This window comes from Lagopus leucura, unplaced genomic scaffold, assembly GCF_019238085.1.
Source record: "Lagopus leucura isolate 7727_CA_CO unplaced genomic scaffold, USGS_WTPT01 Super-Scaffold_100157, whole genome shotgun sequence".
NCBI classification, from domain to species: domain Eukaryota; kingdom Metazoa; phylum Chordata; class Aves; order Galliformes; family Phasianidae; genus Lagopus; species Lagopus leucura.
Window position 1 is genome coordinate 31,207,045 of NW_024962334.1, and position 26,434 is coordinate 31,233,478.

Genomic DNA, 26,434 nt, shown 5'->3' on the forward strand with positions numbered 1-26,434 from the left:
ACCTGAACACTTAACAGGAGTTTCTCTGATTCTAATTCAGCCAGTACCATCTTGTTGAATGAAATGCATACCATATTCAACAAGGACTCGCAGCTGCCTCTATAGATTTAATTAAAATTGAAGTTTCTTTAATCACAAATTTGTGTCTTTGGAATTAAAGCCCCAAATTAACATACAAAATTTAACATTCCTTTTAACTTTTTACAAAGCAGAGCATAAAAATCAAGGCTGGCTCTTGTCAGAGAATTAAGTGACAGTTGTTAAGAAAGTAAAATACGTTACTTGTTGGGTCTGACTTCAGCATTAGGTGAATAAAGTTGCTTTTTGCCCTTAAATAGTTATCAGTATATCAGAGTAAATGCTTGATCACTCTTAGGTATCTGATAATCCAGAACACTAGCTAAGCACTCTCAACAAGATAGTCAAGAGTTACATACATGGTTACATTCAAGTTCTCATCACATTTTCAAAAAGAAACTTAAATAGCAAAAATAAGATTTAAGCTCAGCTGTGATAGCCTTTGACAACATCTCCATTACAGCAAGTTTTAGCATTAGGATACGCACCCAAGATTCAGGTGTTTGAGCTTCTGAAGGCTGCTAATCTGTGTAGGCAGCTCCTCAATCTGGTTGTTGAAAAAGTTGAGCACTTCTATGTTTCTCAGGTCTGCGATGTTTGCTGGCACAGCTGTGAGAAAGTTTTCACAGTAAGAGACTGCAGTTAGGGCAAGCTACACAGACTACAGGCTCCACTAGCACCTGTCTTCTGTTGTTTGTATAGATGTTGTTTCTACCCAGCTGCTAAGAGCTACCTGCAATTAAAGGAATGCCTGTATTAAAGAAGCTTCCTATGTAGCACCAGCTCTCCTTACCAACACGAATCACTTGGTACTCTTCAGAAGATTACAGCTGTTCTTATTGACCAGAGTACCTTACAGGAAAGCCACAACAGAGAAACAAGCACAACAAACTCTCTCACGGACCTGCTGATTGCTCAAATAATCTCACATCCAAGTTCCTATCTGCTAATATTCAACAGCGATTACAGAAATTTAACTTCAGCCCTAAAAGATGAACAGTTTAGCCAAGCCAGTTACTGACTACCTCCCTCCACTGAGTGAGTATCCGATCAATACACATACATGGTTACATTCAATTGCACACAAATCAATGCCTGGTAATTTAGAAACATGAACAGTAAGGCAGAAGGATGTGCCTGTGCAGATGAGGTTAAAACACTCCCCAGATTTGCATCTTCTCCCCCTATAACTAAAGTTTACATAAAAGGAGGCTGACAGACAGCCTGCACTGAAGCTTGCACTGGTGTTCAATATTCACCTTGGCTCAGTCTTAATTAAAACTGCAGCAGGATCCCATAGAACACACATTTAAATAATTGGAAGATTTTATGAGGCCATGATTTGCATTTATTTGGTGGCATGAGGCAATCTCAGTCTTAAAATGGAATCAATAATGTTTACAAAGCAGACCATTATAGCGCGTCACATCTACTAGATTATAAGTGTAATTACATTGTTCACAATAATGGGATTCCCTAACAAACATTTTAATTATACTACATAAATATTACTATGGAGGGTCATATTCATCACAGGAGATTTTTAACATACTTTTTATTAAGTCATTAAGGCAAATCTTAATATTTAAAAGCCTTCCCTTTGTGGTATATTTCAACTGGTCCATGCGTATCCATAACTCAGCAATGGCAAGAATTAAGCATCTTCAGAAAGGCAAGGGTAATGTACTGCTACCATTGTTTTAAATTATTCCCTAACAGAAGTTAACTAAGGATTTTAATTGACATAATTCAGCTGCTTCCAGCCTCAATATTTCAAAAGAACAGTAATTACCACTATTAAAATGTTTTCTTTTCAGAAATTAGACTTTATAATTTGACTTTGATGAGACATAATGGACTGGCAAACCATTTTTGCTCTTTTCAAAGAGATGCTACATTCATGCAAGATTAGGGAACAGACACATTAGCAAATACAGGTTTTAAGTTTAGTCCCAAAGCCTAAGCAATTCAGAGATCAAGTGCAGTTTTCCTTCAGTTTTACTGTTGATACAATTAATAGCAACTTTCACCATTTTGACAGCATAAAAGATTATACCATCCTAGAGAAATCAGTTCAATCTAACACCATAAGTTACGCTAAATGTAATACAGAGCTAGGCTGCAGGAACACTGAAACCACTTCAAGTTCAGCAACAAGCCTTACCAAACCTAACTTCACTGGGGCAAGTCAGTTCTGCATTTCAACTATTCAGGCTGAAAACCATCACAAAACACTTGAAAAATGATCTCAAAAGTCAACTAAAAGCATGCTTGGCATCAAGATCAGTACTATCGTTATAAACACAGGGACAAGTACCCTCTCAGTGGCCTGGCAGAGTTATGGATTACCTCGAACCAATGATGCTGATTTAGTAGATTTGCCTCTGCCAATACCTGTTCAAAATAGCTTGTTTGCCCCTTATGAATAATTTGAGCTTGCCTCTCATTTCTGACTTGGGCTATGAGATTCTGTAGAGGAGAAATCATTTCAAGGAAGAAGGTGAACAGCCCTCAAAAATAGAAGTCTTCATTTTACCAGTAAAACCCCACATGAAACTAACTGTGAAAAGACAACGCCTAGATACTGAGACAGGAAGAGAATGGCTTCCCAAGATTTGCTCTTGCAGTCTGCACTTGTACTGGAGGAACCTGTTTAAGTGGGTTACACACTGAAGAGTTTCAAATTACATCCACTCATCCCACTTGCAAACACGGGGGAAAACTTAACATCCAGTGGCTAGTTTATCAGAGATTTTTAATTTGGTTTCCTTTTGTCAGGGTATGGGTGTGAGTAAGTGTCCCTCGTGAACAAGAGCAGCTGTACCCTTGCCCAGTGGCTGCTAGGTATCCAATATATCTGTACAATTCCCACATACTGTTGTGAATCACTCTTAGGATACTACTATATTACACTTCCTCTTATTATTTCCTTCAAGCTATACTAAAAACTGCCTAGCTAAGCAGGTTATGGAAAAGACTATCATTTTAGCAAAGGATTTGGATGAAATACTTTGTGCCAGCCTTTTAAATCAAAAATAAAGCCCTTATCAACACACACACACACACACACATATATATATTAATTGGGTAGGGGGTAGAAGTATTTTGTGAGAAGGAAAATTGTGAGAGGGAAAACAGAAAGGTTGCTTGAGATTTGTGGCAGGGGAGAAAGGGCCTTTTTTCTGCCATGGCTTATTTTCTGATTCAACAATTTAGATTCATTTTGTATATGAAGGAATGCTCTATGGATTCTAAGAAGCAGAAGACTGAAATTAACTCCAGTGTTGCTCTCATAACTAAACTACACAGATTCAGTACTGTCACGTCAAGAGATGAGCAACACTCAAGAAAAGTTGATGAGGCATCATGTTCTTTCATCTCAGCCTTGCACGACTAAACATCCTTACTATCAACACACTGCTAAGTTGCAGAGTTCTTCACAGACTTACAGCAGACTGCCAAATACCAAGAAATTCAAGTTCTGGCAATTCTGAATTCCACTCGAGTCACCTTCGCATGATGAGCTGTGAGAATGAACTGTCAGCATCCTGGTTCCATTCACCCACATATTTACAGTAAGATCCGCAGTCTTAGCAACTCCTTTAAGACCATCTGCTGCCCAATGCCATTAACAACTAAACTCCTCCCCAGCAAATGCTAGTAAAAGTTTGCAGCCCAATGCTTTGCATTTTCCCGTGAAGCTTCAGTCACATCACAAAACCCCATTCATATTAAGCTTCACATTGCAAGACCAGACAAAGCTTCCTTCCCCTTGTTCAACACTGGGAATTGCATACAGAGATTCACTGTAACAGCTATAGACTTAATCTTGATTTCAAGAGCTTGGCTGAGAGGTAGAGTCTACAAGCTGCACGTGAAGCAGCAAGAGATCTTTCTTCATGCTCCTGCAAATAAATATTGGCAACTTGTTATACTTCAAAGGATTTAAGAACAAACAGGCTCTTTTTCACCCTGACATTAGTGACAATTCTTCAGGAATGAAAATAGCTCTTAAGGGCAGCCTTTCACTCAAAGCATAACTTTATTCCTATGTAAGAGCAGCTGTTCAGTAGTTCTGCTATGAGTTCCAAAACATTCATATGGTAAATTAAACACCACTGTTCAGAACCTGTATAGCTCCACATCTAAGTGTCCTGGACCCAGATCTCAGTTTCTCTCCACACAGTGAGCCAGCAGCCATCACAAGACTACCTACTTGAAAGTCTGATGTTGCCCTCTGTTGGAGAATAAATACTGGGTTAGCTGGATCTTTTAGCTGAGCCAGCTATTGTGCTAGGAACATTTGTATCAGTTAAAGCACCCTGGAGTACAATTTATCTCAGATGTAACCCTTCCCAGTAAAGCAGGGAGTCCGAGGTTCTCTTGTCTTTGACTAGGGTTTCCATACAATTCCTCCAAGGTGGCAGAGCCCTTCACAGCTGAAAATGAGCCTGCTTTCTGGTAAGTCTCAATTTCTGAGAATGATCTCCCGGATCATTCTACAGAGCACTGGAAAACAGTTAAAAAAAAAAAAAAAAAGAAACATCACAATTTTAGATGTAAACAAACTCAGGTGTTTGCAAGATTAAGTCTCTCTTTGTTTTTCATCTATGAGATGAAGCACAGCCTGTTTTTTGGTGGTTTTTTTTTGTGGTTTTTTTTTTTTTTTTTTTTGCATTTAGTATGCATTGACATTAATTCAAACATTTCTGAGAACTGTAGAAGACTAATCAAAATTTATATTTTACTTCTACCTTGTGAAGGAAAACAGCTCATACTGTTGATGAACTATCAGTTGGAGGAGGGAACTGAGTTAGTGAAAATACAAGCCTTCAGGAGCAGAGTACATGATACGTAAACTGAGAGAAACATTTCAATTCATTTATATCTCAACACTGAATGTTCAAAATAAATATTTTCCCACAGCTGCTTGGAAAAGCAGCATCCATAACACCTGCCTATTCATAAAACTGTGAACCAAGTAATCTCTTCAATAAATGTTATTCAAAGGTTACAAAAACCTCCCATTTAATCCAACGGGTTTTGAATCAGACATCAACTTATAAGGATTTTAATTACTTAAGGTTATTTTCTTTGACGCTATCATCCTTAGAAACTTCAAGCTGCAGAAACTCTTTTTTCCAGAATGCTTCTCCAGTTAATGAACTAATTAGGCAGCACCTAGGAACATGACATTAAGTAGAACCTTTAAAGGTTCTAAGGGAATATTTATCCAGAAGAGCTATTAAAATATAAATCTCTTTTCTGACAAGCAGTACTGAGTCTATGCCAGTTTCTCATTAAACCGTTCCATTTATAAGCAGGTCAAGAGTAATAGAGAGTAAAGAGAACTCTGCAGAACTTTGGGAGTGCCATAGTCTGGTGTAGATCTCAAGCAGCATTTTCTTGCCAAAAAGCAAGAATCTGCTTAAACCTACAAGGAAACCTTTGGGCCACAGCGTAACAAACTGCAGAGCGTTGCTAATCCAGTTAGCTCCACAGGAACTTTGCATGAGTAAGGATCCCTTAGAGTAAAGGTCACAGACACATGAAATGTTACTCACATTTCACGGGGGAGGAAGAATTTCAAATACGAAATATATAATGCATTCCGTGCATCCAGTGCAACTGTACTCATAGAGCTGGAGTCAGGTTCAGATTAATTTAACAAGAATTCTGTTATACCGAGAGAAGCAATCAGCTTCACCAAAATGAAAGGGGAATTAACAGAGGGAGAACACAACAGTTTTCATTTTAAATATTCATGGGCATGCTGATATCATACTTGGCAGTTAACCGAAGAGAATCCTCATCCCAAGTGAAGCACTCAGTACTTAATTTACACATCATGTAGTTCAAGTTTTCCTCTTTTGCCTTTCCTCCACACTCCTCCAAAGACGGATACCAACCTTCCAAGCACTAAAAACATTAAAAATGGACTGGTCTCCTTAATCTTCAGTTTTCCCAGAAACCAGCACGCTTCTTTTTTTGCAATTAACCACAGAAGCACTGCAGTTACGAAAACACACTTATGAGTACGTGCTACTGACGTGCTACTGTGCTAACAAAGCAATTTACCAATAAATGGTTTTAATTTAGAAGGCAGAGACTAAGGAAAAGTGCTGTGAGCACAAGAGAGGCTGGAAAAACACTGGGAAATAAGTCACATCTAGCATAACCACTACATTCCTGTCAGAAAATAATGCTTATGATGCACTTAAATGCTTTGAGAAAAATACTCAGAGCCAGGGAGGGAGGTTAGGAAGGGACTGCTAAATTGAAAACAAGTCATCTATCAGTAAAGAACTAAAGCCACAAAACCTGATTTTTGCTAGCTAATTTTATAGCACTAAGGGATACTATAAGCTGCGTGAGCACAGGTATGAAAGTGTGGATTTAACTATGATCCCTCATTTCTACACGTTATCTTGAAGAAAGCAAGATTAGCAAAGCTTTTTGAATTACTTTGACATGCAAGTACTCCAGAGGACCACGGCATTTCAGCTTTTAGCAGTTGTTTCATGAGCAGTTCAGACAAAATGCTCTGCTGCATGCAAAAACAAATACAGGCTGCATCACCTTGTTACAGGTCAGATCAGATCATACTTACACTCTGATAGCAAGGAACAGCTAAGAAAGAACCATAAGACAAGTATATAAAACCACATCCATACAGTTTCCCCCTCAATCCAGACTACCTCTCCACACCTCCCTCCTTCAGTTTTATCAACAACAAGAACCTATTCAACTTCTTAGATAGCAAATTCTTTAGGATGGTACAGAATTAAGCTCCTCAATGAAATCAGTTCATCTGTGCCAAATTCACTAGCTTTGAAGATGACAATTTCAAAATAGCTTATTTTGACCAAAAGATCTCTAACAATTTTACATTACAACTTGTACAAACACATGGAGAAATATCGATGGTAACAGCCATTACAGATATTTTAAGCCACCAGGGGAGATGATAAGACAAAGAATCTGTACTGAAGCATCAGAAAACACTGAGACTTATGAAAAATGAGCTAATATATTTGCAGGTGCCTTTTAAAGAGAGGAACACGCAACAGTTTCAGAAGAGTTATGGCAGAAGTAAACAATATGTGCCCAGGGCTGCATTTAGGATGTACGCTAACTCCGAACGCAAAGCCATTTTCATACATCACAAAATTTAACTATTTATGCTAGACCAGGAACACTTCATGAGGCACTCCCACAGAACATTACAGAACAATAATCCTTCATAAATTCTTCTGCTTCATTCCCCAAAGCTACTTAAAAACCCAAGCTTCTATTATTTAAAGCTGAATTACTTTGCCATCTGTACTTTCTCTGAAACAAGGCTTTTTTTCAGGGGAAAGCAAAAAGCTAACAAGGTATTTAATCTAAACATTTGAGCAGAACTCAGATGTCACAAATGCAGTTTGGCATATGCACAAGGATCTCCTTTGCTTTCCTTCTCATCTCCTCCTGCGCACCGCATTCATAAAGACATTTCCCTTCAGAGATCTTTGTCCCAGAAATAGGAGGTATATCCAAACTGCATCTACAACTGGGGCAAGAGGCATAGTAACTTCAAGCACATTCCTAAACAGGGCTGAGAATTCCCTGCATCAGGCAAAAACACTTTGGACACTGCCTTGCTTCCTCTACACTAATAACACACTTGCGTTTGGAGTGCACCATGTTAGCACAACAGTGTGGCACATGTCTCAAAAGCGAGCAGGGGAAGAAGTGACAAAGAGTACACAGGCATTTGGGAGATCCCACAGCACATTTCAGCAGTCTGGAGAACAAAACAGCTGGTGCATTTCAGTGCTGAGAGATGTGCAGTTGGTACCTGCCTCTATACCACCTCCAACACACGTGGGCACACAGCACAGCCTATGAAAGGTAACTTCTACAATAAACAGCCTACTGTACCAGTGACAGAAAGGGAATTCAGCAGCAGTTTAAACTAGATCAAGGACACAGTCAAGAGGGTTAATAGCAATGAATTGACAAACTTTGTGCTGATAAAACATAGCAATTTAGAAAGAGATGGTAGAGCAAGGCAACAATAAGCAGTATGAGCTGCAAGAAAACCCTACAAGTTCTGCTGGAAGGGGAAACGCACCAGTATGGTAACAGGTAACTATTAGGTTGACTAAGGAACACAATTAATGAGATAAAGCCATTCTGGCAGGATCAGAAAGTTGATTCAGGAACAAAATTCAGATAAGGAAATGGAAACCAACAGCAAAAAGTTAATGGACTATCCTACAAAAAGGAAATAACTAGGAGTTAAGCATTACACTTGAGTACCAAGAAAGAAGCAGTGTTTAGGAAATAGCAAAGAATGATAGCAGACAGCAGCTCAGAGGAAAGGGACAGTAGGACAGCGAATGTGACATCAGGTAAATACACACATGGGGGCTTTCTGAATCAAAACAGTTGTTACCAATCTTTCATCATTTGGTCACTTGACAATACTGGGCAAAGGATCAGAGTGCAAAAGGATAGAAAATAGTCAGGAGAAAGCTATGAATAGCTGACAACTTCTGAGGATGTTTAAATGCAGCAGAAGCATATGGTAAAGCTGGGAAGCACAAGATCATCTGAGGTTAAGGAGACTGAGGAAGAGAGCAAACCTGAGCTACTGTTCAGCGCTACCTGTGAGTCAGACTGAATTGATTGCACGGCAGAAGCTTTTTTCAGGAACGTAAAAAGCTAAAGATACTTAAACAGTGACCTCTAATGGACAAACCATATATTACTGCTATTTCCACTGAGCAGATACTCACAGGCTCCAAGTATATACCCAGATAACAATAAAAACACTAGAACCTTTGAATGGATTCTCCAAATGATCACAATATCAGTTAATCTATTATGTACGTAGGTCAAATAATTATTAGTCACTACCATAAAAAAAAACAACTTACAGCGTATTACTAAAATAAGTGAAAATAAACCACATCATGTTGGCCTACAGCCTAATAGCAGTACATGTACTGATGGCCAGCACTCCCCTACTGTCAGTGCTAAAATAATCTTTTAACGTCCCACTCCTCTTTCTAGGCATGTTTTTCTGTGCTCTGCTGGCTTGGACTGCAGTTAACCTAAAAGGCTTCTGAAAGAACTTCAAGCACACTTCCCATTCACAATGCAGTACAGTTTATCTTAACTAGCATTCCAATTAGAGATAATAAATGTGACTATACCTGGATGTGAAATTTTGTATGCACTAAGTAACCAGACAGTTCTTCACATTGGGCTAGCTGTCTGAAGTCTAGAATTTTCAGTACCATTTCATATTTAACGCTCAAGTAGTTCATAGATAGTGATCTGCAAGAAAAAACAAACTCAGGTAGTGCCTAAGCCACTACAGTTTGACTGTAGTGCCACTACAGGGTACAGTTTGAGAAGCTCCCTTTAAAAAAGGAAGTTTCTTCATTGCTTTATTTCTTGTTTACAATCCCACTGGCATAAAGAGAACAACCAGTGAAGTCTAATCTGCCCTGCTGACTTCAGCTCCCTACTGCACAATCACCTTTCCATGCCCCACAGGCAGCAATTCTACGATCCACTACATCCAGTCTTTTAAAAAAAAAATGTAACCCTACGAGCAAAGTTACTCAAACTTAATTTCCAGATTTTGTGACTACTTTGTCACATTTAACCAAATTAAGCCATTACACTGAAGGGCTGTTGTTCAGCCCCCAGTTTCCACAGATGTACGTAATACTTTCAGGACCTTTATTCCATTTTATTTTGATATTAGCCAGTGGGTTCAGGAGATGCCTGATCAGACCAGACAATCTATGCAGATTAGACCTGAACATGACTGTCTTGAATTTTGCTTCCCAGCTTTTCCATCTATACAGTAGGTAAATGGCTTGGCTTTAGAAACCAGTAGATGATGGAACAAAAAACGTCTACTATAGCATATGGATACAGTGGCCCATATGTCTAAGTTAAAAAAAATTAAAAAAAGTACTTGAATTCTCCCTCTGCTTTCAACTGGTTCATTGCAGGAGACCTCAAAATGGAATGATCCCAGGTTTGTCACTTATACAGCAACTGGTCCAACACAACTGCAGAAACACTATTTGGCTTCCCCTACAATTTTGCTTCTGATTTTGAAGCTGTTCTGCCAAAAAAAAAAAAAAAAAAAAAAGTTCTCAAGAACCAGCAGAAGCATGAATTTTACTCTTTCATAGGTTACCTGGAACAGAGGCAGCCGGTTCAAGGCTCCTCCATGAGCACAGCACCGAACAGGTGGCAAAAATCCAAGGCTTATAACCTCCAGAAAAATCCACGTGGATTTGAGTACTTCAAATAAAAAGTGATTTACAGACAGGTAAATGCAGAAGCACCAGCAGTATGAATGGCATACTAAAAACATTACTAAGAAAAGCACACATGATGAACTTCATAGGATAATTCTCATACTTGCTAATGAAACTTTACTTACTTTTAATAGTTTGCTGGCAAAAATATGAAATGCAGTTACATAAAACATGCATATTCAATTTTTACATATATTTATTCTTCTAGATAGACATATTTACTCTAAACAGCAGAAAAAACAGCAAGCAGAACACTCATTTAAATGGCAGAAAACTAGTAGAAGATGCTAATATGACCTTAGTGTAGCATGTCAAGTGTCAGTGCCACCTGCTTCCTAGACATTTTAAGAGCAATCTGCTAAGACAATTAATTACGTAGCTTAAAAGATTAGGTCAACAGTGTCAAATATGAAAATATGAACTTCAAATTTAGCCTTTTTAAAATGTGTGCTGCCTATTTAAGTGTCTATATCATTCTGTGAAAGAATAGGAACTTTCAGACACGGCGAGTTACTTCTCAGGAGAAGTGGTTTTACCATCCCCTGAAATAAAACCAAACATAGACAGGTGGACAGTATTTCTAGGCTGAGAGAACAGATATTCTCTTGCAGCCTGTTGGTCTAAGGGCTACTTTAGAATAAAGAAGAAATTAAAAATAAAAAAATAAAAAAAAAAAGAGATTTAACATAATGCAGTTGTAGAATACAGCAGCCCTTAAACCAGTATTTTGAAAATCAAAACTAATTCCAAAACAGAGGTCTAGCTTGGCTTTTTTTTTTTTGAATGAAAAAAACCTGAAAGCATTCTTCTTGGACACCTCTTACTAACATATCTTCAGTCAGGTCTTCAGCCAAAATTTCTAACTAGGATATAGGTTTGTTACATAGCTTGCAGTTTTGGCATTTAAGCTGAGGGATGTCGCTCTCTCTTCTGGCTCAATTCTCAGACATACAAGTTTACCCTGACTGGAGTCTCACTGCAGGAGTTTCAGCCTGCCTTCTCTTCCTCAGAATTACCGTTAACTGCTATAAGCCCAACCAGCTGTGCATTCAGCTGAACTCACTCATCAACTACATTTAAGATTTGTAAGGTGTCATATGGAAGAGACAATCAAGTCCTCAGAAGTTTATTAGCATTCAGAAGTTTTAGAATTAAATTTAAAAAGGGAAAGAATAGTCATATTTACCAAGAATAACACTTACAGCTCATTTTATCCCTGTGCCAGGCAGCACTCATTCAAAAGACATCAGAGCAGACAACAGATGAGAACCAATTTCTGCCCAGCAGCACTAAGCATAATTCACTTAACCCAACTTCAGATGAGTCATCTGACCTTCTCTCACACAGGTTTTAGATAGAGGTGAGCAGAACAAAATGCTGTCTCAAGGTGCCCACAACCCTCTAAAAACTGCAGAACTAAAGTGGCTGAACTGAGCACAGCTACCTGCCTAACTTTAGGCAGCTTGAGGTCAGAGACATGCATCTCCTTACAGTGACTGGAGGGAACATAAAAGCCCCAGACTTGGTGGCCCAAGCTTCATCGGAGGCTGATAACAGATGATTCACAGCCAAAGGTTATAATAATGTTTTCCCAAACCATTTTCTCAGTTTCTAGCTACTTGCAACTTTCTGACCTTATAAACTAGAAGTAGATCTGCGTGTTTAATAACAGTGCTTAACATTTTCTTTTCCTAACATTGCTCATAAATTTCCTCATCACCTGTCATCTGCAAGTTAGGTAGCAGGAAATCGCTGGTCAAATTTATAAAGAAATCAAAGTCAAGAGGACACTATACAGCTAGGAGAACAGAGCCTAGAATACTTACTTCATATTTCTCACTGGTGCTCAAATACCACCCATATTATTTCATATTTCACACTACTTTGTGCAATCATTTAAGCTGCTCATGACTACTAAACTACACTAAACAACATCCAGAGAATCAGTGTTCACATGGTAGAATCCAAGAATATTTTCACTTTCTTCGTGCTTAATCCTCTTTGAACTTTCAAATCCTTAAACAAGATTTCCATGTTAATACATACATTTTAAATAACAGATTGTAACGAGATAGCACAGCAATGACTGCAGAGTAGCAAGGTCCTAGGCTGCAGCAAGTGAGGACTTGCTCAAATACAACAGCCATGGACACAGAAAGGAAAAAAAATCTGCTTACCCTTAGGAGGCCTCAGGTACACAGGGATCTCCAGCAAGACTCCCTCACCTCCACTGCCAACCCTTAAATGAGGTCTAGGAAGGGGTGGATCCCAGCTGCACCACTTCCATCACTCAGGGCATTGCATGCACCTGAGCTCTCCTGGCTTGACCCTGCCTTCCTACTAGGTGCTCAAACACTGGTTCAGGCCATGACTTAGTATGTGTGCAGGGGAAATGCTATCTTACAGCTTATGCAGCAAATTGCTGAGAATTTGACAGTTTTGATTGGTTGCTGCTTTTTTATTTTTCCTCCACCCTACTCTCAATCTGTAAAGCTTTTTCTGGGGATAGCCTGGTGTGAGCTACAACAACTGCCCAGTCTGCTCTCCAATACAAGCCCACTTGAGTAGTTCCACTCCTCTCTCCATTTCCACACTCTTAAAAAATTAAAAAGTTTCAAAACAGTTTCAAAAAGAGAAGAGTGAGACACATGACACGTGCTGAAAACAGAGAAGGACAAGCAGAACATCAACAAAACCAGGACTTTTCTTCTCTTTACAAGACACACCATAACAGGGACAAGATGAAACTCACTGCTTGTCTTTCAAAAGCCAAGTAGCAGTGTTTGGAAAAAAAAGACAGATAAGCATGAAGCTTTCTCTTACAGAGAAATAATTTATTTTGCCTCACAAGAGAGAGTCTGTTTTCATGATATGATCTCCACCAACACCTCAATTGAGGCTAGGAGAAGTAGTATCCAGAGGGTAATAACTGAAGATGTTGTACTGCAATACAATCAAGAGACAGTTTACACTCAAAAGATTTGTTGTTGTTGTCAATAAGACAGGTTGACTTTCATGCCCAAAGCACACATTCAGTTGGCCTTCATCACATCCACTTAATTATAGATGTAACGCAGCTGAGTTGTAGTTTTCACTTGCTCCAGTCAAAGGAATTATCCACATCCTAAAAAGCAAACTGTTGTGTTTTTTTTTTGCTACAGCTCAAAAAAATTCTAAAGATAGAGAATGGATTTTTGACTACTTGGCACTAGTATGACAAGTTGACTAATTGACTCTAGTACGTGGAAAATTTGTTTTGAAGTCAGAAAGAAATGTTGAATATGACTGCTGGTTTATACCCTCAATGTTTTTTCTGTTAAGTGTTTCACCAACACCAGTCTCTAAGTAGTGACACTCACTCCATAAAAAATAAACTAGTAGCAGCAGCTTTTAAATACTGCTCTGCAGCTGCAATGAAGTAGGAAGTAGAATACTTACTTGTAAGCTTGTTGTGACTCAAAACCAGCTGTGTGATATGAGACAAGGTAACTGTAAATGAAGAGAAAAAAAAAATTAGTTTATGAACAGACATAGCAACTGAAAGCTTGCATTCATTTCAGCTAAAAAACCCCATGAGTTACTCTCCCCAGTTAAGCAATTCCAGTTCATATGCATGAATACAAAAACCAAGACAGGCTCACGACTTAGGGATGCATTGAGCCCCTTCTCCATTCCTTTACTCCTGTCTCTGTTTCTTCACGAAGCACTGTTAACACAAGCGGTACCCTGCCTCCCTGAATAAGCCTGACTCCACACACACTCCTACAGGATGTGTACAGGAACGCCTTTTTCATCTCTGTCTTTCAAATCCTAACCAAGAAAGAACCGATAGATTAACATTTACCCAAACAGCAACATGACATACATCACATCCCCCCATTCCCTATTCAGTATCTTCAAGTCCCAAGCAGCAATAGCTGTATTTACAGCCTTTCACCCATGAAGCAGTTTTACACACTTGATTGAACTAGACAAACCTCCTTTACGCCTTTACTTGCAGTGCTGTCTCTCCAGAACAGCCCTAGAAGTGATACAGCTGCCTCATGGAACAAAGGCATCCTGGTAAGTATGGATGAGAACTGGTCATGCTAACACATACTTCCTACTTTGCAAGTTTGAGAGAACCACTGTAACAGTAAAGGAACCACTTCCCAGCAATGTGCTTTGTGCTGCTTCAGGCAACCCTTAAACTCTTAACACAGGCAGAGGTAATCTGACAGCAGAACAAATGCAATCACCCAAAGGCAGAAACAGAACAGAAAGTTCAGGGTAAAATCAAAATGGTTTGCCACAGTTTCCCCTGCAGCTGCAGGCTGGGGAGGAAGGAAAGGCTGGGAGCAGAAAGGAAGAAACAGTGCACCCACCCCAAACTTCTCTTAAAGAACAAGCACGAGTGCTGCTGCAACAGCTCACTAGGAGAAGGAGGGCAAAAGGGTACAGCAGCCTCAAAGATTGGAACCAAACGTAGGGAAGCCTGTTATTAGCTCCACATCCTTCAGATGCAGACTTGATATTCTCAGTTCCTATTATCAAGCCCCTTATGCACAGCAGTGTATTTCACACATCACTCCCTGAACTGTGCACTTAAAATCACCAGTCCCCATGACATGTCTTTTAATATCACAGCAGACTAACCCCAAGTCCTCAAGGAAAAGCTCAAGTTTAGGCACCAGTACCATATACTTCTCTTAACTCTTTTCTGTGAGGAGAATGTGACTTCAATGAATGATAGTTCGTTAACGTTATGGCCAGACATGGCCAAGTTTGCCAGCTGAAACTCTTAAGCAGAGCATACTTGAAGCACACAGATCAGAACAATTCAAATGGGCTTAAAGAAGGGTCTGGAATTTCCTGTCTGTGTACACAAGATTCAATAATTCAGTACTCAACATACAAATAATTAGTATGGCTTTTAATTTGTGCAAGAAACCAGCTAAAGAGGAGAGATCACTGCACACAGGCCACTGAAGGAGAAAGTCCCTGAACTCCATTCAGTGCTGCATTCAGCAGCAAACAAGCAAGCCTCTGATCAAAGCTGCTGAAGACTGAACTAAGGAACAAAGCAGTAAGAAAGGAAGCGTTTTTAAACAGAGAACTGTGACAGACCCTGCAATAATACATGCTAATGCATTTGATGTTCCATGCCTGCCACTACATTATTTTTACCCATTGAAAGTGAATGTGCTTGTAAAGGGTCAATTAAGTTCTCAGTGTGCAGATCCAGATCTTCGGAGCATTGAACTCCTGAATTGATGCATCTTAAGAGGTTCTGTGCATATTCTGATTTTAAAGCTAGGACTGCTGACTAACCCCTCAAGGCACATGTATTGCTGGCCTCTAACAGCACAAGCATACAGGCACTACTCACTGCTGTCTCCCCATTTGTCACACCTCCGTCTTCCTCAACCATGTTGTCAGTTTTCATAAGCATTTTCTTCCTAACATGTCGCTACAGAATAGAACAAAGTCCCAACATCAAGGATTTCATGGATTTCAATCCATCAAAGACTTCTCAAACTGGACCTTACTGTCCAGATTCAGCCAAACCTGGACACCTTGCCTGAAAAGCCCCAGCATCCCAGCCAATCCCGGGTCTTGACAAAGAACCCTATTGTATCTTCAACCATAAATATGCCTACATCCCACGAGGGGGAAAAAAGATTTAGGGACATGTGCACTGGACTACCTGCAGGAGATGAGGCATAAAGAGATGCTTGGCCGTCCTGTAAAAGAGGTAAACTTTCTCCCTTACATTAAGGTGACCTTTGTGAAACGAGAAGTCCCTGGAAACACCAAGTCTTTTGCTGTCACATATTTTCTTACATGAAAAGGACTGTGCTGTAGGATCAACTGGTTGTAGTGCTCCTTATCCTATAAATACACATCGATAGTCCATTACACAACTAAACTACCAACTCTATCAGCAGACACCTGCCTTCAGCAACTAATTAATACCCCCAAGTACCATGAGAAGGCTGAAGGAGGTGCAGCTGGAACCATCTCCCTTTGTCTCCTCTGAGATGCAAAGGCATAGGGATTCCCAAAGGGCAATAACTGTAACCTCTGTACAGTAGCACAGGAGACACAAAGAAAGGAGGCTGTAAGGACTGCAGATTCAGAGCCGCTGTTGGCACGACACTGATTCATACACAGGAGATAACTTACTTGGATTTCAAGGATGCATCATATGTGCACACAGAAGTTACAGGGTGAGGATACCAATGGCTGCCTGAGCAATTTACTCACCCAGTAACTACAAACTCTTGTGATGGTCCCAAGCCCACAACTGCATCAAAACAGAGTGGGTGGGGGAAGAGAATTTAAGCTCTTCTCTTTTCACCCCAGTATCAAGGGCTGCTTCCACCACACTGCCAGTTAGCTCTACACAACATATCTGGATGGCAAATCTTTGCTTATTTTTCTCCCAAAAAAAAAAAAAAAAAAAAAAAAAAAAAAAAAAAAGGAAAAAAAAAAACCAAACAAACAACCAAAAACACCATAACAGGAAGACTCCGGAGTTCTTGCTGGACCAAGATAGGGCACTGCCTCTCCCACTGCAGGAAGTTCCCATAGAATGAGCCCTGCAGCAGAACACAACACAACCTGCAAGCAGCCTGACGCTGTTGTCTGCGCTGCGGTTACTCTAGGAACGAACCAAAATTCTAGGCATATTAATTCCTACCACACAAGTACATGCTTTGTATAAAATATGAATAGCTCACAGATGGAATGATAACGAGAACAAATTAACACTACAAGTAAATAGCATTTCATCCAATATTCCTTCCCCCAACGAGACTACAGAGCAGCAGATGTCCTGAGTTATTGGGACAAAATAATTCATAGCTTCACCACACCTATCACTTCAAGTGAAGTAAATCACGGATCAGGGACTGTTTCTTGCTCTAAGAACAACTCTGCTTAGATTCCCACAAAAAAAAATGTCTGAGCCAGGCAAAAGGCATCACACCCCACTAGCTTTAATGAGATAATTCACTTTACAGGACATAATCTGATTCTCTTTACCTCCACCGGTCAATATCGAAGTGTTTTGTAAACAAATGTAATCTATTTATTCCAGAATATTGAATTAATAACAAACAAAACAACAAACCAAACAAGCAGAACTCAAACATTTCCACAAGAGAAGACACTCATTAAAGCTATTCATATAGGGGTGCACAAATAGCACACAAATGTTTTAACCACTGGTACAACATTTGTTTTGCATATCGGAATAATAAGAAAATATTTTAAAGTTTAAAATTGTTTCACCTGATCTTTGTGTTAGTGTGATGCACCGAATTACAGAACACCGAGACCAAGGGACATTTCAAATCTCAAATGAAATGGTTTGCATTAGAAGAGACCTTAAAGCCCCTCTGGTTCCACCCCGTGCCACGGGCAGGGCTGCCCTGAGCCCATCCAACCCAGCTTTGAGCGTTGGCACCCACAGCTCTGGGCAGCAGTGCCAGTGCCTCTCCGACCTCCAAGTAAAGAATTCCCTCCTAACACCTTACCTACATCTCTTCTATTCTAGTTTAAAGCCATCACTCCTTGACCTATCACTAGACTCCTTCATAAAGTGTCCTTCTCCAGCTTTCCTCTTAGCAATTTAGGTACTGGAAGGCTACAGTGAGGTCTCCCTAGAGCCTTCTCTTCTCCAGGCTGAACAAGCTCAGTTCCCCCAGCCTGTCCCCACAGGAGGTGCTCCAGCCCTCCCAATGATCGCATGGCCTCCTCTGACAAACCAGCTGACAGCTCAGCCTTCCCTTTAAGGAAAGAGAAAGCAGGAAGAGATGGAGGAGTCAACAAACGTCTAGGTTTAAGCTACTTTAGGACAATTTTAGACATGAATGTTCATTTCAGATATGAAAAGCATTTCTGATCAATTTTGAGGCAACATCAAAATTTGACACAGGAAAATGTTTGGTTTGTTCTATCTGCCCTATAGACTTCCTTGGGATGGCAGAAGTCAAGGCAAAAGAAAAAAAGTGTCTGTCCTGTATGGATGGAACAAAAGCCTGAAGAGAGTCCAAGCAAAGCTGCTGCATGTATTCTTCCCTTCTTCTCCTCCCTCCTTGTTAGGAGTCCTTTCTAGTATCCCTTGTCTTTATACAGGTAACAAGAATAGCCCAGTAGTTGAAGGAAGGGGACTTGCACACAACAGCAGTTACATGGCACACTGCTTTCAAGTCAGTGCAACTGTATCTACTTTATGTGAATTAAGTTACAAAAGTTTAAAGGCAAGCTCACCGGCCACCCACAGAGAGTACCCACACCTGCAGCTGGACAAGGCTTGGCACACTTCTTGAAAAACAACCGAAACTGCAGAGGGCAGCTTCCCGTGGGAGTTACTGGCCCTCTGAGGAGGGAGCAATCATTATGCTTCAGAAAACAAAAAACTCATCAGCAGCCACCAAATGTAACTTCAGACTATTCTCCAACCCAGTGAGCCTTTGTATCTCCCACAAGGATGATCTCAACTTGGATAAGGCCCTGAATCACTACGCTAAAGCACACAACTCAGTCTGTACAGGTGTGTGCATCTGCACACACTCAGCTGGTGCAGTGTAACTGGGGCACCACGAGTCCATGCCCACTAAACCACGTCCTTAAGTGCCACATCTACCCTTTCCTTGAAAACATCCAGAAATGGTGAAACTCCTCCTAGAGCTGCTGCAGTCCTCAGCGCTCCCACACAGTTAAGGGTAGGACATGAACTTCCAGCTGATGCACTTCAGTGTTATCTTTCCTCCCAGCTGAAGGAGCAAAGCTGACCACGCGCCTTAGTGCTGATTATCGGACTCGATGTGTCCTATCAGGACTTCGGTTGTTCTGAACTTAGCAACAGCTTCTAGCCCACATCTTAATGCATCAGAGGCTATCAAAAGGGTAAGCGCAGATCTAACGAGCAGTCTGCGATCAAGGTGAGCCGGCCACTAGTTAGTCTGAAACAACACTCATCCAGCAGAGTGCAGGGAAGCTCCTTCCTGAACAGGGATCACACCATGGGCTCTACAGCGCGACGTGCCCCGCACAGCTCGGCAGCGGGAAGAGAACCGGCGGAGAAGGAAGGCCCGTGGGCACACTCCGCAGTTCTGCACAATCCCCGCGCCCGGGCGGGGCAGACACGGGTTGCGCTCCCCCACCCCGCTCGCACGGGCCAGCGGCTCCCCGCACCGCGGCCACTCCCGCCCGCAGCCCCGGCCCAAATAAGGCAGTGCCGCCGCTCCCGCCCGCGCCGCCCCGCTACGCACACAGGCCGGGCACGTCCAGCATGTTGGAGATGCCGCGGTCGCACATGTCCACCTCGGGCTGGTTCTTCTCCCGGCTCTCCTCCACGATCTTCTTCAGCGACTTGGACATGGCCTGGGCGGGACACGTACAGACACACACACCGTCACAAGGGCGGTCCCAGCTCGGCACAGCAATACTGCCCGCGAGTCCCCTCTCGCCCCACGTCCCTGCGCATCACCCCGACCCACCACCGCGGGACCCCACCCCTACTCACTGCGCGGCGCGGCGGCGTTGGGTCGAGGCGGTGGCGGCGGCTGTGGCGGCTGGGCGGAGCCCCACAGTTGCACGCCTCCAGCCCGGCCCTCCCCTGAGCCGAGCCCCTCCCGCGCGCAGCCGCGCTGCCGCCCTGCCCAGGAAGCGGAGGCCTCCCCGAGTTTCCGGAGAGCGGTCCGCGCGCTGGGGGCGTTGCCAATAGCGGTCCGCAAAGGTACCGAGCCAACCAGTGCGCTTTCCCTGTACCGACTCGTTGACCATTGGCTAGGAGAGTTGGAGGATGTGGTTCGTCGGCCAATAAGCGCGAACCGTGTCTGAGAGCGGGAACTTCAGGCCGCAGCCGCTGGAATCCCGGTTGTGCGCCTTAAGCTGTGGCGCATGCGCGGTGGTGCTGTCTGGTGCACCCGCACCTGAGCGTGTCAGGGCTGGGATGTCCTGCTCGCTGTCATTCCTCACATAGAGAAGCTCAAAGCAATTAACGACTCCGTCTCTAAAATGACCCAAAGCCTGGACGCACACTGGGAACCATAGCCTTTCCACAAAAAAACAAGGATAAGCGGAAAGGTGTCTTAACCAGCAAATCACAGGATCATCACGGTTGAAAAAGAGATCATTAGTACAGCCATCACCATATTCCCACTATGCCCACCCACCACTTCCCTCAGTGTCACAGCTACGCGTTTCTTGAACGCCCTCAGGGACAGTGACTCCAGCACCTCTTCGTACAGCCCGTGCCAGCGCCCCACCGCCCCTTCTGAGAACGTTTTCCTCATATGCAGCCTGAAACGTTGGCTTAGCATTGCTATGGGTATAATTTTAGCTTTTCCTTGCTAAGAAATGGGATGTTTTATCGCTGACATGCAGTACCACATTTATCGCGAGATGGCGCTCGCTGCACGGAGTCGCTTCCTGAAGGGCTGCCTTGGGGCAGCCTGGCAGGGCTCTGCTGTCCCAAGGATACCAGCGAACTGCACCGCTCCTCTTTGTCTGCAGGAGCACAAACCCGTGCCACGCTCCTGTCTGAGGAAATGCCCTATGGCCAGCAGCCAACGAGCTCGGTGGTTCCTGTTCTCTTACAGAGGATGTTCACAGCCTTAGCCAGATTAATTGCCCGTAGGCACAAGTCTTAGGACAGCTGGTTAAAGTAGGTGAGTCCTGTTGCAAGGATAGGCAGCTACCTCCCTGCATTCCTTCCCAGCACATAACACTGAGCTTTGCCTCCTGCTTGTTCTACTGTCCCTCTCAGCTCTGGTCACTGCTGACTCTGATGATCAGAAGCAGCAAAGGGAGGGTAGGGTCCAACACTGCCTTTCCTGTGGCTGTCTGAGGTAGTTGTAACCAAGGAAATCATAGAATTATTGAGTGTCTTGTGTTGGAAAAGACATTAAAATCCACCCAGCCACATGCCACGGGCAGGCTGCCCCCACCAGCTCAAGTTGCCCAGGGCCCCAGCCTGCCCAGCCTTGAGTGCCTCCAGGAATGGGGCACCACAGCTCTGGGCAGCAGTGCCAGTGCCTCACCATCCCAAGTAAAGAATTTCCACTTGAAATCTAACCTAAATCTGCCCTTTTAGTTTCAAGCCATTCCTCTTTGTCCAATTATGCATTATTATTCTATTGTTTCCTTTTCCTCCAAAAAAACACTACATTCTGATTTAGGGTTAGTGTATTAGAACAGCAACATGCATCTGCAAAAACAGTTGTCCACTACTAGGCACTGCTGCTAAAAATGTATCTGCCAAAATTAGACTAATCATGTGTGATAACTGACACGATGTTCATTTGCTGATCTTTGCCTTATTAAAGCAAACTACTATACTTTGGCTTCTATTTCTGCTATCAGCTATTATCATTTTAAGCATCATTTATTAGCAGCCCTGTGTTGTTGCTATTGTTCTTATTATGAATGGCAGTCAGCGCTACTAATTTTTATCACATTTCCCTTTAATCAGGACTGCCAAATAGTTCTGTGGTATTAGTTTGGCTGCTGACAGAAAAATAATTACACTAAATATCTAAATTCTGGTGCCTAGGACACTTATCTCGAGTTACTGTGGAAAACTGAGACATCTCCTTTGCTTTATGAGCCAGCTGAAAACAGTTCTGCAGTCAAAATGCTTTGAATATTTAACTAAAATTGGTGAATGTTTTAAATTGAACAGCACTGTTTTGTTTTTTTTTTTAGCACTGTAGCTGTATATATTCTCTCTCCTTTCGTTCATAGCTCAAATGAACTCATTCTGTTATTACTTCTCATTGTTTACAAAGAATGGCCCCACCACATAGGAAGGGCAATTCAGAAATGCTTTATGGATGTTTTCAAACCTTAGTCTTTGAAGTTCTTACCATTCATATATAACTGTCACCTAAAATATACTTTTTAATAAGTAGATATAACAACATCTAGAAAATTTACACAAGTAAAAAAAATAATCTGACTCTATAAAGTGATAGCATGGACACTGATTATCTGTACTGTGCCTTTTATAGTGGAGAGATTTGTAGCCATGCAGGTTTTACAAGACAGAGATGCAGTATTCACAACTGTAGCATGATCTATAAACCAGTCAGCAACATGCAGAAACATAAAAGCATATTTCTGGTACTATATTCCTGGTAGTATTGTGAAACAAAGCCATAATCATATTAAACAAATTCTTTGCCTTTTGAACTGTACATCGCAAATAGCAGACCTTTTTCAGAAGTTTACATGTTTAGTTGTTTCAGTTTGCTTTTGCCATGCAATCATTTTAAAGTGTTTTAAATTATTCCTTACCTTCCAAGACAGAAACATGTCTCGACAACAGCTCTCTCCTTTAAAGACCTTCACTTTAATAGCTCTGCAGTGGTATTTCTCTTGTGGTTGCTCACATAAGATGCTAGAGGACAACAGTGAGTTACTTTCTTCCTGTTTTGTGCTTTTTTTTAAAGAATGGGTTTGATAATTTACCCTAATTTTAGACTTTGACTATTTTTGGCAAGAGTCAGTTGGGCCAGATCAATTGAACCTTGTACCAGCAGCTTCATTCAGCAGTCTTCGTGGGCATTAATTCTCTGCAGGGCTTTCAATTTTTTACAGAAGCCCATGCATATTATTCACATGTAAATACAATTATGCAGAAGTATAGCTGTAACGTTTAAAGACGTACCAAGCATTACTTACTGTTAGATTTTTAAAACATATTAATCTTACAGATTTCTTCTTCCCTCCTTTGTGGTGTTCTTCAGATTTTCTTCTTTCTGCAGAAATTCAGTGGTTCCATAAATTTTGTTTGGCATTATCACCAAAATTCATACCAAGATCAGTATTTATCTTTATCAAAAAATTATCTGAAAGCATTTCAGCTGCTTGAAAGTGACATATGATTTTTCTCTTAGTGAAATCTGTTTTTATGAAGTAAAGATTTCAACACACTGCTCAGTTTAACTGCAGCCCTCCCTATGGAGCTCAGGGCCAAAGGCTGCATTGCCAAAACTGGCCTCCCACCAATCATAGCCAAACACTGTGCAACAACCAAAAGCTTTGGCAGGCCAGCATGGGGCCAGGGGTCTCCTCAGGGGAACAAACTGTGTGTCAATAAACTGTATGACGAGTGACCAAGATCAGCTGCAAAAAGCCACTAATGAACTTAATTAATTAAAAGTAGGTACAGATTTCTATTAAGTGTGTTGGACTGTCATACTCTTGGCAAGACCAAGGTTCAGCCTGTCAGAGAACTCATTGTCCACATGGGAAAGGAATGTACTTGGCCAGCCTTGAAGCAGCAGAGAGCTGCCTGGGTGAGATCTGCCCTTCTCCACCAACAGCTTCCAGATGAGCAGAGCTGCAGGCTGCTGAAGTGCAAAAACACAATATTCTTGCCTAAAATCTAATGCTGGTGTCACCACCCATCCAGCAGCAAGAGCCAGCGACCACATCTGCCCTGTCCCAACTGCACCAAATCCACAATGATTCATCAGAAGGTCAAAAGCACGATGGATGTACACAAAGACATCCAGTCCCAGTCATCCCCTAGAATAAATGAACTCTTTCCTGATCTCTGCAGACAACCAGCTGAAGCCATGCTTAACTGTACTTACATTGTCTTATGAATTGTTATATTTAGAGCTTATTTTGTAGTTTTATCTCCAGACAGTTCAGATGAATTTGTTTTCTTAGGTGCCCTTTTATAGGTTTTTAATAAACTTTATGGACAGAGATTGTATTATTTCTTGATTTCTAATATGAAATCAGCTCGGCTTGGAGTATTGAAAAAGATCTGGGACACTTAATTTTGCTCTTTTGTGTCTTCCCCCATTAGAGGAACTTTATGGTCTGCCTGCAGCTCAAGAGAACACAGCAGTTTCCTAGTTTGATCCAAATAAAGATATTGCTCCTTTTTCCATGTTATATTTTGGCATGTTAGCAGGTGTATCACCTGTACCCAAGCTAGATTTTTCTTCATATTAGAAGGCTCTAAACCCATGTCTTATGTCTCATTTACTTGGCCAGTGGGAGTTCACAGATATCACTCCTTCATACGTTACCAGATAATTGCAGAATGATGAGTATTTTGAGTTTTACATCATGTCATCTACATTTTTGCCCTTTTTTGTTTTGTTTTCTGCTTTGTCTTTTAACTAGGATGGCTCCTCAGCTATTATGTTTGGTATTTTTGTGTAATTAGGCTTTTTTTGATATGCACCAGGAAATCCTCTAAGAATTTCCAGAGTTTGTTAGAGCTGCCATTAACAATTCCATTGTAACTTATAATCAATGACTGCAACAATCTCTTTAAGAAATTTCCATGAGTGAGCCAGTGTTCTCTGTATATCCCAACAGCATTTGTGACATAAGATGTGTGTCAGCCTGGGGAGAGAGCAAACTAGCGTTAGTAAAAATCCAATTGATAGTTTGGTATCTGCCCTATTCTGAAATTACATCCATTTTTAAAATGTCTAAAATTGCCCACAAGTTGCCTAGGAAGGTGATACTTTTGCCACAAGTCTCACAAGTTTTTTATAAATGCGGTTACAACATAGATGTTGAAGTCTAAATATCTGACATGATAAATACAGAGACAGAAATGTGAAGTTCTTCGGCTCTTCAGCTTCTGTGTGTAAATGGCTATAGGACAGGGGCCAGTTTTAGCAAAGGCTGATTTTATTCTAGTTTGAATAACGTTAGCTATGATTTAGCTAACGCAGTTGGAATTGGTGATCCTAAATGTCTCTTCCAACATAAATGATTCCACGATTCTGTGATTTTTCAGAAATGGTTGAAACACAGACATGAACTACAGAACTAACTGAAGATAACTTTGTATCCTAGCTCCTCTTAACAGCTTCATGTTGAATATTTTAAGTTTTATCCTGGCTAATTAACTTCTCATAGCATTAATTGTAAATTTTCTTTTTGCACACTTACAAAAGCTTTTGAAATGATAAAGAAGAATATAATAAAATATGTTTCAAAACCAGTTTATTTTCAATACGAGAGGTCACATTTTTGACAGAATTTTGAAATTCCTAACAGCTGTACTTACAGTAACTTTCAAAAGGCCTTACTTCAGTCACAATTATCAGAATGGGGTTTCAAATGTATTTTACGATCTAAAGTCTCTTCAGCATAGCAAGGAACAGTAATATATTTCTCCTAAGGGACATTCTAGCTTCTCCAGCTCAACCGGAATCCTGATGGTAAAGTCACATACTCAGCATGAAATTTTACGTAGACTTGATGCGACGTAGCAGTGAATGGAGCGATGTTTGTATCCTAAAATTAAAGACAAAGAAGATTTGAAAAGTTTTACATAACACCAAGATACTGTGAAAAAGCCAATCACAGTGCTACAGGTGGGGTACAAATTCAGTCATTGATTGAAGAGATCTCATGTCTATGCTAGGTACTGCTGTCACGTTTCTCTCATAGGGTGTTAAGAACATTTTAATCACAAATACAGCAACTGAATTCAGAGAAAAAAAAAAAAAAGCTCAATGATGCCACCCGCTAGATGTCGCTGTAAGGTCCACAGTGAAAGGCTACTAAGATGCCACAGAAGCCTTATGCGTTCACCTCTGCTCGCTTGTATACAATTCATGCCAAAGTTATTGAAACAATCTTAAGTACGGTGCAGTAAAACTAATTTTAGCCAATTAAAGTTCATAGGCATAAGCGAATACATACCATCCCACAGTATGGCCCAGCCTGAGGATAGCTGGTATCTGGCCCGTTGTAAAGAATCAGGTAGTTGCTACTGCAATCCCCTGGGTCATCAATGCTGATGAAATCGAAGTTCACTGTGACAATTTGTCCCTTGGGCACAGTAATGGCCCACTCACAGTCAGTGTTGTTCCTGTAAGTTGCAGGGTACCTGGGACTAGCAAACGTGCCAGTGCTGCCATACAATGTTCCTCCACATTCTGGAAATAGAGATGCTTAATTAGCTGAGGAGACTTAGTTTCACAAGATACTACACAGTGTAGTACGTTAGTACAATATTACTAGTAGCACTGAAAAATTGAGAGACACTA

At 41.2% G+C, this 26,434-nt stretch overlaps 2 protein-coding genes and 1 long non-coding RNA gene across 4 annotated transcripts in view; all 3 read right to left on the bottom strand.

Moving 5' to 3' along the window:
• Nucleotides 1-22,786, bottom strand: part of RSU1 (Ras suppressor protein 1) — a 98,337-nt gene extending 75,551 nt beyond the window's left edge. Inside the window, exons 1-4 of one of the 2 annotated variants that reach the window (XM_042888552.1) lie at nt 22,698-22,786; nt 19,670-19,781; nt 13,848-13,898; nt 567-687 (exon numbers count right to left, since the gene is read on the bottom strand). In XM_042888552.1, coding sequence (XP_042744486.1) covers nt 567-687; nt 13,848-13,898; nt 19,670-19,781; nt 22,698-22,715 — 302 coding nt within the window. In that variant the 5' untranslated portion in view covers nt 22,716-22,786. Of the gene's footprint in view, nt 1-566; nt 688-13,847; nt 13,899-19,669; nt 19,782-19,923; nt 19,963-22,697 lie in introns of those variants that run through there. The other variant, XM_042888553.1, reaches the window with a different exon arrangement.
• On the bottom strand, nt 3,926-10,200 carry LOC122189396. Its single transcript, XR_006181815.1, has 3 exons — nt 10,058-10,200; nt 9,282-9,405; nt 3,926-3,983 (listed from the first exon to the last, which is right to left on the bottom strand). It is a non-coding gene; the product is annotated as an uncharacterized LOC122189396 (long non-coding RNA).
• Nucleotides 22,787-25,365: 2,579 nt separating the features above from the next.
• Nucleotides 25,366-26,434, bottom strand: part of CUBN (cubilin) — a 139,914-nt gene continuing 138,845 nt past the window's right edge. The window contains exons 67-68 of the mRNA XM_042888520.1: nt 26,088-26,323; nt 25,366-25,676 (exon numbers count right to left, since the gene is read on the bottom strand). Of these exons, the coding sequence (XP_042744454.1) occupies nt 25,569-25,676; nt 26,088-26,323 (344 nt within the window). The 3' untranslated portion in view covers nt 25,366-25,568. The remainder of the gene's footprint in view (nt 25,677-26,087; nt 26,324-26,434) is intronic.